The 16,614-nt window shown below is 39.4% G+C and overlaps 1 protein-coding gene across 1 annotated transcript; it reads right to left on the reverse strand.

Annotated features, from left to right (window-relative positions):
* Positions 1-10,200: 10,200 nt before the first annotated feature.
* lrrtm4l2 (leucine rich repeat transmembrane neuronal 4 like 2) lies at positions 10,201-13,341 on the reverse strand. The gene is made up of 2 exons (XM_051075164.1): positions 13,287-13,341; positions 10,201-12,602 (listed from the first exon to the last, which is right to left on the reverse strand). The coding sequence occupies exons 1-2, from the start codon at positions 13,339-13,341 to the stop codon at positions 10,981-10,983; spliced, it is 1,677 nt and encodes a 558-aa protein (XP_050931121.1). The 3' UTR covers positions 10,201-10,980.
* Between the last annotated feature and the right edge of the window lie 3,273 nt (positions 13,342-16,614).

The raw sequence follows: 16,614 nt of genomic DNA on the forward strand, positions 1-16,614 counted from the left end.
ATGAAATAGAAAAGTAAATGGGAATTTATCGTGTATTTACTACTCCATCCCTCCCTCAGTTCACAAGCTGCCCACCCACATATTCCCCCGCACGTACACACACACACAGCAGCCTCCAGCAATATGAGCATAGATGGTGGACCCCATAATCCAATAAGTTGTGCTTCTTGTGCTAAACCCAGTGAAGTCTGGCACACAGAGAGAGTCCATGGAGAGTACAGTCCCCTAAGCCTTGCTTGCAGGAGTGGGATGGAAACTGTGTTCTCTGATAAAAAACTTCAGATCTCTCTCCCCCTCTCTGCTACTACGATAGCTCATATTTCCCACACACATTGGGGAATTATGATATAATGATGTAATTTAATGCTGACTTCTATCTTAACAAAAAAAAAAAAAAGAAATTAAAAGGAACATTCCTGGAATAACAGCCTGGTCCACCGACTGTGTTATGGCAAAAGACTGGTGATGAAAATGAGCATGATGTTATGCTTTATTGTCTGTTGAATCCTCATTCAATAAAAAAAGCAAATATTCATTTGGAAAGGAAATTATTTCGGCAGAATTGAAACTCAGCTGAATGGATTCGCAGACATGCTTGGCAGTGCTTGAAAGCAGTATTATAATTCGTAGAGTAACGGCAATTTTCATCAAAACACTAACAATAGTTTGTGGAGTAGCATTTGCATTCTTTTGATGCTCCTTGTCCTTGTTCTCTGTCACAGCAACAAATTAGTGAACTCAACTTTGGTACAGTCAGACACTTAGGGTCAATGCCAGGCAGGAATAAAAGCAAACACAAGACACTCACACAGCAATTACATACATGCTCATGCTTGTGATACACATTTTGAGAAGACAGTCCTTTCACTGTTTTTGCCATTTACAAACAGCTGCTCTCCAACTAAAGCTTAACCTAAAACTAATCCCAGTTCTACACTTAGATGTAAGCCATACCTTAAATATGTAGTTCATTTGGGGAAACCTGTTTACTTGTTTTCAGAGTATAAAAATAACAGGTTAGCTCAGCTAACCAGCTGCTGGTTCTAGCTGCTAATAGCGCTGAGCTTTGATCTCAGTATACAGTCCATGTGGCAAACATGTTTGTTTGTGTGTACTTGACATCTCTCCAATATTTACTCTTTAGCTAAATGCACCACTATGTTCACAAACTTTGTCTATCTGCGGTGTTGGTCCTGGTCAGGTAATGTAGAATCTGTTTTAGATCCTTTTCAGTGAAAACAGGTAGATAGGTGCTGTAAGACTGAACCAAAACAGTCAAGTTGTGGCTCCTGAAATCAAAACTATGAGCTAAAAGATCCTAAAACACTGGGAACTGCAGAGTCAGATGATAATCCTCTGTGGGTCTGTCAGTATGAACGATCTTACACATTACACATTTGATTCATTGTTAAAAATAAAGATATTGATTAGAACAGTTTGAACATATTATTAATCTTAGCACAATCCTGACTTTAACCTTAAATCAAACTGCAAACCATAAAGTAGCCTGTTAAGAAGCAAGACGGGGCCGGAAGACATTACACAATGACCTCACTTAATACTCTGAAGGTCTCTCTCACTCACACACAGACGTACACACCCACACCATCTATCCAGATGAATGAGTGGTGTGGGTGGTTTGCCTGCACTGAACTGAGCTGCCAATTTGAAAAGGAGAGAAAAAAAAAGAGTTTTGACAGAAGTCTGGTGTGATAAAAAGGAATAAATCAGACAGAAATACTCGATTTGTGATTTTACTGAACTGTGAACTCCAACCACAGAAACTCATACTGTATTCCACATCGGACACACAGATGCAGAATATCTCACGGTTCAAGAAGGATTAGGTGGGCACGACCACCCAATCTGTGCAGTTTCTCTCCATTGTTCAGATGAGGAGTTGGAAACAATAGTGCAGGTTCTGGTGATGCAAACAACATAACACTGCTTTAGTTTGCAAAATCTTGCAAATTTATACCTAGTTGTTATTTGAAGAAAATATTAATAGTAGACATAATTTAAACAGTCTGCTCTTCAGATTTTTTTTACTGCTTCATATCTTTTTTTGTCATTTACATCAGGCTATAGATTCTCATCCACATCAGAGCTGATATTCCACCACACGCTGGCTGAACACCAAAGTTCTGTGTGTCTTGGATTTCTTCATGAGTCAAAATAAACACACCAGGCTTTGGAAAGAACATGTTGTCTTATTTGCTATAGAGCAGTTGAAACATTGTTGTAGAGGAATTCAATATCTGGACTGTGTATGTGTGATAAGGTACTGTATGCTTGAGCAGTTGCTTGGGTCATTCCTCATCAAGATGTTTAATGAGTGTTTTAATGACTCACTGTGCAAATTAGCTGAGAGACTTTGATGAGGTTATAGACTTTCAGAGATGTCCACTTGCTTCAGTCTGCATCTTATTGATAAAACCTTGCCTCTGCATTGTAAGTTTTATTAATATAGATTTGATATTTTATCTTTGGTGAGAGGTTACATATTGTGCTTTGACTATAACTGTGGTGCTGTCTGTCATGCACTATTTCATAATTTGTGCAAATAACATGTTCCACCCGCCATATTTAAATTGTTTTACTTGCAAATTAAATTGGATGGGTTTACTTAATTTAATTATAAATGCATTGTAGGGAGCCATGGTTTTTAATCAGGACTTTGTAAACAGAAGAGTTCTCAACCTTGCAGGCTAAATACTTGCAGCCCTGTCTACTAGATTCAAAGTTTCAATATAAGTCTTTTATTCTGTATTTATCTTATCAACAAACCCTGTGAAAAGACCATACCAACAAAGAGATCCTTCTAACAAGTATTGCCTGTTTAGCCAAAGCTTGATGAAGCTTATTTTTCTGTACTATTGTTATCTAAGAACACATTAATGAGCCACATGGTTGTGCTGGGTGACATATACCTTCACTATAATAAAAATGGGCACTTTTTGGGGACAATTTCAAATACACCGTCCATAGAGCTCCAAATCCGCTGTAGAAAATCACTCCCAACAAATGGACTTTTTACTCTTGTTTAATGTCAATAAAAAAAACACAGTGCTCATCTGTTTTAGGTAATTAACCTGTTTAGCCTTTTTAGCCATGTTAGCAGCATTGCAGTAAGGATGACAACATCAGTCTGCTACAGGATGAATCTTAATGAGTTTGGTGATCCCCTTACTTTTCCTTGAGCAGCACCACAAGGTTGACATTTGTGGTCTTGAGTGAAATGACCATCAACCATTAGATGGATGCCATAAATAGTATGTCACTCTCAGGATGAACTGAAATACTGTGACTTTATTAAAATACAGTATTTCAGTGGCTTTGCATTTACCTGGGTTTATTGCTAAACTAACATGGTAAATGCTCTACATGATAAATACCAGCATGTTAGCATGCTGACATTAGCAATTAGCTCAAAACAATGCTGTGCCTATAAATACAGCCTCAAAGAGCCGCTAGCTTGGCTGTAAACTTTTAGTCCTGTTTAAAAATTAAAGATTTATATCTTCTGTAGGAACACATGGGCTTGGGGCTGACAGCCACAGAAATGCTGGGAAGTCACAAAATAACACACTGATGGTTTTATTTTTTTGTGAGAGACAGCGTCTCGAGATAACTTCTGTTGTGAATTGGCGCTATATAAATAAATTTGACTTGACTTGTGAGATTTACTGACAATAGCAAAAGTGATAGAGTATCACCAGCCTTATCCTTTAACAGTAAGAAACAACTGACAGGAACTTTACACTGCTGTAAATATGCAGATCAGTGCAGCGACTAATTTATGAATTTATTACATGACCATGTTTTATTTATTTGTATGCTGCTTCTGCAATTCAAATGCACATTGTAGATGCCATGTACAGACGACAGCATGTTAAAAAGTTATGGTAATATTTCTTACAACTCCCAGAAACTCCCAGACTCCACAGTTGTCCTTCAGAGTTTTGTTCCAAAGACATGTCAAACACACACATTTCAACAAAGACCAAATGAAAACCCTCCTGTCTCTTGGTAATGTCAGCTCACTTGTTCCTGCATGCATACATGCATTTTTCCATGCGTGCCTGGATTCAAATAAATGAATGAATCTCTTTAAAATGTTAAAATATCTCTCCACTGTAACCAGGCAAAGCAATTTGCTATGACAACACTCTCTGCACATCACTACACAAATTATCATAACATTATAGAGATGACTGCATTAAGGACAGAATGCATGAATATTACAGCAATGTTTTAATAAAAATATTTACATGTTGCATAAGATATTAAAATGGAAGTCATGCTAATTGTATCCAAATAAAATAATTCAACAGATACCCAGCTGTGATTAATGGTATTATTTGGAGAGCAATCAGGGTGCTCAAGTCAACAAAAAGAAATTCTCATCAGCTAGCCGCTACTTAATTAATTCACTATTTGTCGCTGAAGTAATCACAACACTCATAATGATTTACAGAAGCTCACTTGTGTCTTTGAGAAGCACAATGCCAAATGTATCTCATAGTAAAGCCCTCATTCATAAATATCATGAGTTATAGATCAGACTGTGGAAACACAGAGCAATCATTACTTCAGCTGATTAGTGTGGCATCTGACTGTGGAGAGGTCTTATATTGTATTCTATAGATGACACATGGTAAAAAGCATTTCTCATTCTGGTGTGAGATTTTGAAACATTCAGAAAAATAATCACTGTTGTCAAACCATAGCAATTCTCACTAAAAGATACCTCTTCAACAAATGATCAATATTTGATGCATGTTTTGTTTTTACAGAGAAAACCTAAAAACAACAAGAGCTAGCAATTTAAATCAACTGCGAGGAGGAGTGTTTGCGACAACACTAGCTGTGATGAATGATGGTCGTGAGTCTTTTGACTGTCACCCCTAGGACTGCAATTATATAAATACATATAAAGACTGTCCTGTTTGTCTACTGAAATTATTTGTGAACAAGTGGCAGCTTTACTGTCAACTGTCCCGTTGGCCAAAATGAGCAATACACTGCAGATGGATTCATGGAGGACGGAGCTATGACCAGGAGATCTGTTTCTCAAGCCAAAAAATGTCAAATGACAAAACATTGTTGTTATGACACTACTTTCCATTATAATATTCATCCACTTCTGCTGATGGATCTTTGCTCTAATTAGCAAACAAGCTCTGCTGAAAATGTGCTTTTATTATTTATGCCATGGCATTGGTCGTGCCAGACTGATGCTGATGATGTCACAGTTCTTTGGTTGCCAACAGAAGTTGATAGATGCCACAGATTACTCAGTGCCACTTCATAAACAACTAAAGAGGAATCCACTGCAGTGGGATCATTCAGGGCCCTGTTGGGGAAATCCCAGCTGCCATAAGGTGCGAAGGCAGTTAAAGGCAGTCAAACCTCAGTGATCCAACAGCAATCCACCACCCATTCCTTCCTGTGTAACTTGTTTTTTTCTGCCCTTTAACAACCTTTGCAGTGGAGTCTCAGTGGTAATAAAGATGGGTTTGGTACTTTTTATCTTTATTAGGGAGTTTCAGAGCACTATGGCACTGTATGCCTCTGCTGCACTAATGCTGCCATCATTCATGCGGTAGCAGACAAGCCCACAGCATTGAGCCTGAGGGACTTCCGTCAAATGGAGGCCCTAAGCAGAAAAAATTTAATAAGAGCAATATTTTACAGCCGTTTATAATGGCAGTGTTTGTGGTTCTGCTCTTACATGCATTATGTTGGAATCACAACAGTAAGAGGTGTAAAGACTGCCTGTTTTACCACAATTGAGTGTGGTAAAACATGTTTTTCCAGAGTCAAGTTTAATACCTGATCCACTTCCAAATGACCAATCATATTGCATTTTATTTCAGCCTGATTTAAAATACCAACACTGGAAATAGAAAGAATCTGAACAGGATGTGGAGATTTTACATATTTTATTTATTATTGTTATTTTTTGTTCCAGTTTTGTCAAGTCAGCATGACTGTCAATCACATAGGCAGCTGTCAAATCACAAGACTGTCTTTGAAAGGTTTGAGTCCTATGATGTGTGTGTGTGTGTGTGTGTATTGGTGTGCGAGGCTACCAGACAGTGAGGATTTCTTTTGCAGAACTGAGCGACTTTCCTTTTTTTTTTTTTTTCTTACCCCTGAAGTGGATCCTCAGTGGACACTGCCACAATGTCTTTATTATAGGTACTGTAGTGATGTTTTATTACTCAGGAAACAAAAATGTGACTAGGTGTGCTGCTTATAAATCTTATACATTTAATTGTTGTTGGCTTTTGGTTGATTTCCCTGGTGTGGAAAGCAGAGTTGTTGAGGAAACAGGGGAAATAAATCAAAGAAACAATGAAACAATGAGGTATCTCAAAAGAAAGCACTATATTACTGTTACATCATACAGTCTGCATGTACAGTGTATGTTAGACACAAGATGACTTAATCCAAGCTCTAAATCTGTGGCTACAAGTTATATAAATACTACTTAAGGCTCTAAATGTAGCAGACATCTTGTCAAAAGGAAGTAAAACTGCAGCTTTAAAGGTCAAGCTGTTAACTGGGTTTATGCTTCAAATGATTTCCCGATGTTAAGTAAACCAAAGCTGCTCTGGGATCACTTACCATGGATGAGAAAGTGACTCATAAAATGTAATAAATTATAACAGATATTTAGAATAACCCCACCATTTCAGGCTCTTACAGTGTCACACAACATTGCCAAAAGGATTTTACAGTAATAAAAAAGCTATTTTATTGTGAAAACCCTTGTGAATACTGGAATCATTACAGAAACACAAATCACGAAAATGATACAGATATTGACCAGACAAGACCACACAGTGAATATAGCTTTTGACTGATGTAAGTGTCAACCTCCGACTGCTTTAAGACAAAATGTAGAGCAATCTAAATTCTTGCTTTCTCATTAAGCATCCTGTGTATGTTCAAGTTTCAAGTGAGTAATGAATTGGAAAGATGAAAGGGAGAGAATATATTATGATACAAAATCATTTTCTCTGAAGCTATTTCAAAAATTCTTTCTGGTGACACTCTAACTGCTGCTGTCCTCTTGTTGGAACAGTGATGTTACTCAGAAAACAGCTTGATTTGACAGCACTCAGAGGTGTTTCTGACCACCACCACTTTGACATGAACAAAAAAGCTCTCTCTCTCTCCCTCTCTCTCTCTTCTCTGAGGGCTTAACTGGGACACATAACAAAGGCTGTAAAGCATTAGTATTCAAATGAATTTTACAGGTGACATACAGTGCACAAAAGGTGGAATAACAGAGAAATACTGTTTTGGAGCACAGGAGACAGGACAACTTTTTTCCCCCCTAAACTCTGACAACTGTCTTTGAATGCCTTCATCCTTCACTGACTCAATTTTTAGATGACGCTAATCATTTGAATTTAACAGCCTGGAACTCATTATTTTGACTGGCCAGCTTAAAGGTACTACATGTTCCTTAAATTCACATAAGAGTGGATGTGATGTCACTAAGTGTTACCAAAGAAAGAAAGAAAAAAAGAAAGAAAGAAAGACTCATCTGTCTAGCGAGCTCATTTTGTCCAATTTTAAGACCTCTCTGGCTCGACCATCCTTGAAGAAATCCCTTCCAGTGGATGGAGGGCGGGTAAGTACAAAAGCAACAGAGAGTGCAATAATGAAATGTGCTCATGGAAAGGAGAGAACTTGGGGAACATTAGCATAACTGATTTGCTTGTAGTTATTTCAAAGGAAATCGTTGCTTAAAGGAATTGTTCAACATTTTTGGGGAATTCATTTTTCTTTGCCAAGAGTCAGATGAAAAGCTCAATATCACCCTTGTATCTGTATGCAAAAGCTACAGCCAGCAGCCAGCTACAAAGACAGGAGGGAGGGGGGAAGCTAGCTTTACTCTCTGCAAAGGTAATAAACTCCACCTACCAGTAACTCTAGAGCTCACTAATTAACGTGATATATGTAGTTAGGGTTAGGAATGTCCATGGAACGTCAAGAGGTACCAGTCTTTTGATCTAACTCAGCAAGAAAGCAAATAGCGCATTTCCCAAAATGTTGAATTATTGCTTTAAATTACTTATCTAATAAAATAAAATCAGACCAGCAGATAAGAGGAAAGTATGTATTTGAGGTATTGACAGTAAAACTCAAAGTAGCAGTGATGAAATATCATCACTGCTTTAAGTATGCCTACCTTTTATATCGCCAGCATAACCTTTGGCAGAGATGAACAGAGAGTTGCACACGTTACCCCAGAAAAGATCCCCAGTGAGAGATGTAAATCAAAATTTCATGCCTACCAGTGAGGGCTGAGCGAGTTACCCCACACAGAGAGTGTTTACAGGAAGCACAGAGAAAACAAACTGTACATCTGGGTGTTTCCAGACATGATTTTACCAATTCTGCTTTTCTCATCTGCTTAGAGTTCCTCAAGGTATACAGTATAAGGCTACCTCAATTAGCTCAAAAACACATTTTTCATTTCTTGGAGAATGTAGCCTGCATTTTTTTTCTTTTTTTTTCTGGAATTTGCCAGTGGAGTTTGCTTCTATTTGTGCATTGTTGTTCTGAGTCAATAATGTGCACTCCCACAATTTTTCATCCAAACAAATATCCTCAATAATGATCTGCAAGATGCAGACCACAGCTCTCTAATCAGCATTCTTTACTCTGCTATGCAACACCAAAGGATTTCAAAACATGGGAAATTGCTTTTCATCAGTCACAATATGACAAATCAAACACTAATTACAATATCTGACAAAATTAGATCAACAAATCATTTGTCGTGTTCATATTACATTCTTTCGTATGGCCTTGCAGATTTTCCCATTGGCCCTGAAAAGAAATTCATCATATATGCGAGCGCTGGAAACTAAATATATGGATATAAATTCTGTTGGCAGCATGCCTCCATGCCTGCAGGGAGGATAAAGAAAGCCTGAGTCATGTTGAGAAAGTGAATTGTGGGAGATCATAAATCCTTATCTGAACAACCTTTGACCAGCCAGAAACTTTATACATAACATGCATGAAATGTGCAAACATGCTAATGGTCGATAACAAGGGGAATGAAACGTCTCTTTGCACCGCTAACAGCTGTGGTATAAACGTGTGGTGGGCGAAAGACTGTAGTAAGCAGTGGATTATTGTTTTCAACAAGTCTCACAAAGGGAAAAAACACCTTTTTGACTGCTCTTATGTGCTAGCACCAGCACTGCCTAATCCTGCCTGGCTTAACACATGCACATATGTCCCCTGGCGCAGGTTAATTTTCTCTCCTCACAGCGGGCAAGCCGAAAAAAGGAAGAAAGAGAGGAGAGAAAAAGAGGGGGGGCGGGGGTGGGTGGGGAAGACAGACCAAGGTGGGTGATATCTCCTTAATAGCATATCTGCCTTGACCCGTAACACCCACTATCCCTCAGTAGCCTGCTTCTATTCTCTCTTTCCTTTCACTGCACAAAAGCAATATTTCCAAACTGACAGAGAATACATGGTGATATAAAAGCAGAGATTCTTAATCTGTTTTTGGTTTCAGGGACTGGATTGTCTTTTTGTCTCATGGATAAGCAAAGAATGGTGTTGCCTACTTGGGCTCCACTTGGACTAAAAGCAGACATTTTTATGAAAAGACTGAGAGTACACAATAGTTACATTTTTCTACACCGGCTCAGTTATGTCCAAAGGACTGACATGGCGTCCCTGCTACCCTGAGTTTGAGGTGTGTAACACAGATACAATCAATACTGTTGTCGATACTGGAGTGCCAGGAGACGACAGAAGTGAGAAGAGCCAGAAAACAAGACACATAATGAAAAATATGTCAGCTCCTCTTGCATGCAGCTGCAAATCCAATGAAATGTATAACATCAAGAGCACAATGCATGGATATAGAACCATTTCTTCTTCTCTGTGTGATGCAGCAGTCATTGATTTTGTCATCACCCACACAATTTGTCATCAATTGTCAGTGTTTCTTTTAATAATACAGTCATTATCACATAGAATGCCTAGTACCCATATTATGTCTTTACACAAACAATGCATAATCAGAAGAATAGGAATAATCAATACAAAATTCATTATGAAAACCAACATCATTACTTTTGACACATCAAGGCCTTCGTTGAACCTGATGGATTTGTACAACTTGGAAAATATCAGTCCTGAGATCAGACTCATAAGTTTTTGTTTTTTTTTTTTTAAATATAGTCAGTTTGTGTGGTGTGTACCACAGTAAACCCAAATACTATATTTTTGTCAATTAAAACTGCTCATTTTTTAGGGGAGAGAATCTTGAGTAAATATCATGCAAAATATCTCAGGACAAGATCCTCTCTCTCTGTCATTGTTCCCCTATTTTTGTGTGGTAGTGCTACTTCTAATTGCTGCACTACAGTGGATGCAAAACAGGTTAACTGGACAAATATTATCTGTAACTCTTCCAACCAGAGGTCAGTAAACCAGGAGATTAACGGAGCATCCCGATGATGCACCCAAACACACACATACACTCACAGATGCACACATACAATACATCCTAAAAGCTTTACAAGCTACATAATTAAAAAAAACAAACAAACTAGCAAGTAAAAAGTGGCTTTGTTGGTTCGTATTTTATGGCGATACAGGTTGACTAAGAATAATGTCAGTCTCTCTACAGAGCTGACTTCTACTGTAGCAGAGGTCCGGCTGAAACGTGAAATTGCACAGAGCTAACCTGGCTGACCCTGCCACAGTCCTTGTGTCAGTCAGGGTGATAATTAGCTCTCTCCAAATATATCTCTCAGTTTCAGTCTTCTTTTCTGTGCACATAATTATATTGTACTATGCCCCCAAGTATTTCCTTCAGTGCTGCAGAATCTATCATCTCACATTAGAGATAAAACCACTTAATCTTGCGGAAAAACCATTTACCTCTGCTCAACAATTGCACTTTTAGTCTCTTAAAGTGGAGCGGGTAGCTCAGACCTCACATTCTATGGATCCTGATATTGTGCACGTGCACGGCCTTGTCTCATTCACCAAAGAGTCCATGGTCTCTGAGTTTGAATGGTAGCTCAGATAATACTCTTGCAGCTGAGTGTTAAGATCCTGCTCCTGCTTGCGGGCCTTTTTCCTGCGCTTATGGTTGACTGAGTGCTGCTGCAGCTGCCTCATGGTGTTGGGGTAGCGCCTCCACGAGACATAAATAACCAGGAGGATCAATGACACTGACAGGAACAGGGCTACGCTGCCTGCAATGATTTTATGGAAAGCCATATGTTCAAACTGTAGCTCTGGGATAAATGAAGTTGGGGGTTCAGGGGAGATGGGTGAGGTAGAGCTCATGGTTGTGGACTCTGTTGTCTTTCTGTCTGGCCCACTAGGACGGACCGATGAAGGGGTTAATCTTTGTGCAGGTGACTCACTACGAGTCAGGTCTGTAACACTGGAGGGAGAAGGGTGAGTTGTGATGTTCACAACTTGGGCTGAAGTCAGAACGATGAGAGCTGTGGTCGTGAACACATTTGACACTTCCACACATGTCGAGTGGTTTCTCACTACGTCCACGACTCTTTCTCCCTGCACTGACTTGGGACTGCTGCATATCATGCTAATGTCTTTGGGGTCTCTGAAGGTTCTGAGCCAACCCATGAGAGGGCAGATGCTGGGGCTGCAGTCCCAGGCATTACCAGCCAGGCTGATGGTGGTCAGGGAGGTCCACGCTGCCACAGCTTCCACGGGCACGCTGCTCAGCTTGTTTGATTCAAGGTTGAGTGTCTGTAAGTTTGGCATACACTGGAAAACAGCTGGGTCCAAGATTTGGATTTCATTCCCTGACAGGTCCAATTTCTGTAGCTTGTGCCAGGTCCAAGGCACACCTTGATTGATGGATCGTATGCGGTTCCATTGCAAGTAAAGCGCTTGGAGATTGGTAAGGCGTGGGAAAATAAAGAAATTAATCCTGGAAAATTGATTGTGCTCTAAATGAAGCTCTTTCAGTTTGAACAGGCCTAGGAACGTTGTACGGGTGAGGCTCCGTAAGCGATTATAACCCAAATCTAGAAACTCCAGGCTGCGGCACTCCAGAAACGTGCGAATGAAGATTTGTTTCAGTCCATTAGATCGAAGGTGGAGATTCTGTAGCTTGCGCAGTCCATAAAAATGTCCTGGTTGCAGATACTGCAGCTGATTGTAAGATAAGTCCATATTTCGCAGGTTTGGTATGGCACTGAATGTGTTATTGTGCAGATGGGATATTTTGTTGGAGCTGAGGATCAGTTCCTTGAGCCTGCGCACACCGTGGAAGGCTAGAGCATCTATTGCATTGATGGAGTTGTGGTCCAAGTAAAGCCAGATAAGCTGATTGAGATGAGCGAACTGATACGGCAGCAGAACCAGCAGGTTGTTATAGCGCAGAGACAGACCCTGGCATCCCGTGGTGATGTTTTCCGGGATGTCTTGGAAGATGCCAGACTCGCAATAAACAATCTTTCCTTCGCAGCGACAACTCACAGGGCACATCCTCTCCCCCTTGCTGAGCAGCAGCAAAGCAGCTGCCTGCAGAAGAAGACATGATAACCTCCAGTCCAACATCACTGAACCTGTTGGGGGTAGAGTGGGGCACAGGCAATCAAAGGGATGACTTTGGTTTTAGAAAATGTGTGTTCAAAGATGTTTAAATAAGTAAAGGCTAGACATTCATTCATCAAACAGGAGATCATGTAGTGAGGAGCAGCTTGAGGTCTGATGTCTGAGACACCAGACATGCTTCATCAAGAATTGATGACAGAGTCTGACGTTTGCCACTCTTAAGGTATAGATGCATGAGCATATTCAGATACAGAGAAACATGTGGAGGAAAACAGGAATAAGATTTAAATTTGTGCTTAAATAAACAGCAGACCTTATTCTTTGGATGTTAGAAATTCAATCTAGGAACTATTAAATCTGTCAGTGAGAAACTGATCATAGCTGTCGTCTCTTCTACAAAGAGCCTCAAGAGGAAGAAACTGTGTCACTAAATTGTGAAGAACATAATGACTTACCCATCGTTACTGAGGGAAGGAGTAATCCTCTGAAAGAAGCGGATAAAGAGCACATTAAACTGCTCTTAGAGAAAAATCGCAGTTCATGCAGCCTCAGAGTCGGTCCGCATACTGAGCATCACTTGTGTCTTCAATTTTGAGGAGAAAATCATATAAAGGTAAGTTTTCCGCAGCGGTCCAAACAACCCCCCCTCCCGAGCTCCCGTCTGACGCTCAGAAATAGGACGCCTTCACACTTACGGTCGTAGTTGGAGTCGCCGCTACAGTTGAGCCCGCTGTGTGCGCAATAACCCATTTGAGCGCCAACAGACTGATGCACAACCCTCCACTCCATACAGTCTCTCTCTCTCTCTCTCTCTCTCTCTCTCTCTCTATCTATCTATCTCTCCTCTCTTTCTCTGTGTATCTCATATCTCTCTTCCCCCTCCTCTCTCTCTGACTCTTTCTGCTTTCTCAGAGGCGTAGGCGTCTTTAATCACACATATAGACTATAAGCTTGTAAATATGTTAACCTATATATACACCAACCATGTAAGTACAGTTATTATCAATTTTATTCATTACTTGTTTATGATTTTCGGTTGTGTTGTGTTGTATGTGAATTAAATCTATAGGAAACATGAATACAAAAACTGTACCTTGCTCTATAGGGGACTCTGAATTCTATAACTGGCAAAAGTTGGTATGAAATTTGGTGTGTATATATAGTCACACATTTTTTATTTCATTCTATTTTATGATTTCATATTTCAACTTATTTGCTTATAAACCAAAGCCTCAGGTCTCCCCTATTGTCAGAAAACATGTGAAGAGACCTGAGGAGGTTCAGTATAAAGATGTTATCGAACACAGTGTAATGATGCTGCTGCTGACCGTGATGATGATAATGATGAACATTTCCTTAGACAAAATAAGGGGGTGGCAAATCCACCACTCATTCAGTAATATTTTCAATCATTCATTCAAAACACAACAGAAGTAGGGTAATCAGGATTTTTGGTCCCTGTCTCAGTGCCTTGTTTAAATGATAATTATGGTAACAGCTTAAGTGAGATGTTGACACACAGCATCCATCCACACTCTCAGGCAGCAGGGGGGAGTTTATGTAGATAAACAGTTAACACCTCTTGGTGCCTAGAGATGCTGCTGAAGAGGTGGCAACAGTAGGATTATTGGTATTCAAATGATTGGCTCTCTTACGAAGTGGGCAGTCGACAGACGGCAGAGGAGGGACGGGCGAAACATGCTTAAAGCAGGTGGAGATAGGGAAACATGTAATTCTGTGGTTATTTCATACTCATTTTTCATACTTGGCTCATCCTGCTTTGAACAGACATTCATCACTTTGAACACAACAGTGTGGAAAACACCATATTTGAACACACAGCACTAGAGAGTCTGAGTTGTAATGTGTGGTAACAGCAGCCCCTTGTGCACGCAGAGAGAAATGTCTTGGTTGAAGAGCTGCTGACATTGATCATGAATTCAGCAAAGATAAGACAGAAATCAGCATCCACATCAATTTTGGTTATAGAGAAATGAGCTAATGTAGTCATATCAATGTTTGGCCAGGAGTGTGGTAATATTCTTGGTCAAACAGGATTTCCTCTGATGCCTGTGAATTGTAGTGAGAAGAAATGTATCTATGAAATCTGCTCCATGAGCATCCCAGCAGGGGTGAATCTGAGAGGTGTGAAAATGAGCTATTCTGTTAAGATAATACCTCTTGGACTTATAGTAGCACATTTTTCAACTGAATGTCAAACAAAATCTGCTCTTCAAAGGATGCGCTGCCTCACACATGTCTTGGGAGATCACATGCTATTCAAGAAGTGTGCACCCAAAGTGAGGGAAGAACGTGCTGCTCAACAATGACGCTGTCAGGAGAGGCCGCTTTGCAACAGTTAGGCAGAAGAACAACGTGTGGTGGTTTCAGAAAGGGAGGATGTGGTGTACTGACTGCCAGTGATCATGTGTCAGCTCCACAATCACTTTATCGCCTGGATCTTATCTTCTATGTATGAAAATGTAGAAAAGGTGTACGTGTGCACATCCACATCTTGAACTGAAAACTGACAATAACAATGTAATCAACCTTAGATAGGTGTCAGCTACTGTCTTCTAACTGCCAATGACACAAGTAGCATCGAGCAGTGAAAGTTGATAATACATTAGAATTTTATTGGTTGCAGAAATTACCTGTTCCATTGAGACAAAAATTTAAATGTGAGTCTTACTTTACTAAATTCTGTTAATCTAGATACATTTACAAACATGAATCCATACATGTAAACCAGCTAGTTTAAGGCCTGCTATGCTGCACATATGCACTACACACTCTACTATAGCTGCAATTCTTGTCATTGGTATCAAATGGGTGGACAGATGGAGAGATAGATTTATTTATCCACACAGTCATCTTTCATAGACCCTTTACTCTTCTCACAGAGCCCCTATTTTCCAAAAATTGACTGTCAGAGCAAAAAGTGGAGGCATGTCAGCAAACAGCAGATTATCATCCATGCTCATATTTTCAAAATGGCCTTTCAATATGTTTGAAATGTCTAAGCTGGGAGGTAATCTCTTGCTAAAAATCAGTGGCCTCTGTCTTGAGATAGGTGGATAACACGACAGTGATCCACAAAAACCTTTTCCATATTATGTGTATCTTACGTGATGGCTGTAATCTTTTAAATGTTTCCTTTAAGTGTTATTTTGTGATACTACCAGACGAGTTACATTGATTTGAACAGAGTGCCCATACTACCCACTGTAAGACTGCCAATGTGTGTGGGATTTTTAGAACATCACATCACTCATGCAAATACATGACTCTCACACACTCAATCAGGTGCTTCATTAAAATTTTATTTGCACATAAAGAACAAACAGCATAGGACCAACCAGCCAGCATCCTGGATGAAACGAAACAGTATAACAGAAAAATAAACACCCGGGAGGCTGAATGAATAACACAAAAAATAAATTCATTACATGGAGTTATTTAGTAGATGTGTTGCTGTGTTGTACATAATTTTTTTTTTTTTTTTTTTTAAAGAGACGCTGTGGTTGCTAATCACAAAATTAAAATTGATGTTTTATAATATGATATTTGCACATAAGAATGTTAATGCCACACTAACAGATATGCCATTTGGAAGATTATTAATCTAAATCCAAATCTGTAATGATTCAAAGAAGGATAGATATTCGATTTTAGGTTACAGCCATCTCTGGATGCTCTGCTAAACATGATGAACTTGATCATTGTTGGGTTTTCTAGGTCACCAACAGACTTAGATTTGATAACCCCACCGAGATAATTAACACACTTTTTTCTTTATCTAGATAGAGTTCCTTTGTTAACTAAAAGGAATTGTGTTCAGGAACCAAAATATTCATAAAGGTTGAATTAATCAATGTGGAATGGCCTTGCATGGCCTCAGATATTATGAGAAATACATTCATCGAAGCTTTAATGAGTCTCTGTAGCAGTATTAGTATGAGGTTGCACCAAGTTTTATATAACTGCACAGTGTGATATTTTTCAGACGTGCACAGACAGTAA

This window comes from Lates calcarifer, linkage group LG13 (genome assembly GCF_001640805.2).
Source record: "Lates calcarifer isolate ASB-BC8 linkage group LG13, TLL_Latcal_v3, whole genome shotgun sequence".
In the NCBI taxonomy this organism is placed as follows: Eukaryota; Metazoa; Chordata; class Actinopteri; family Centropomidae; genus Lates; species Lates calcarifer.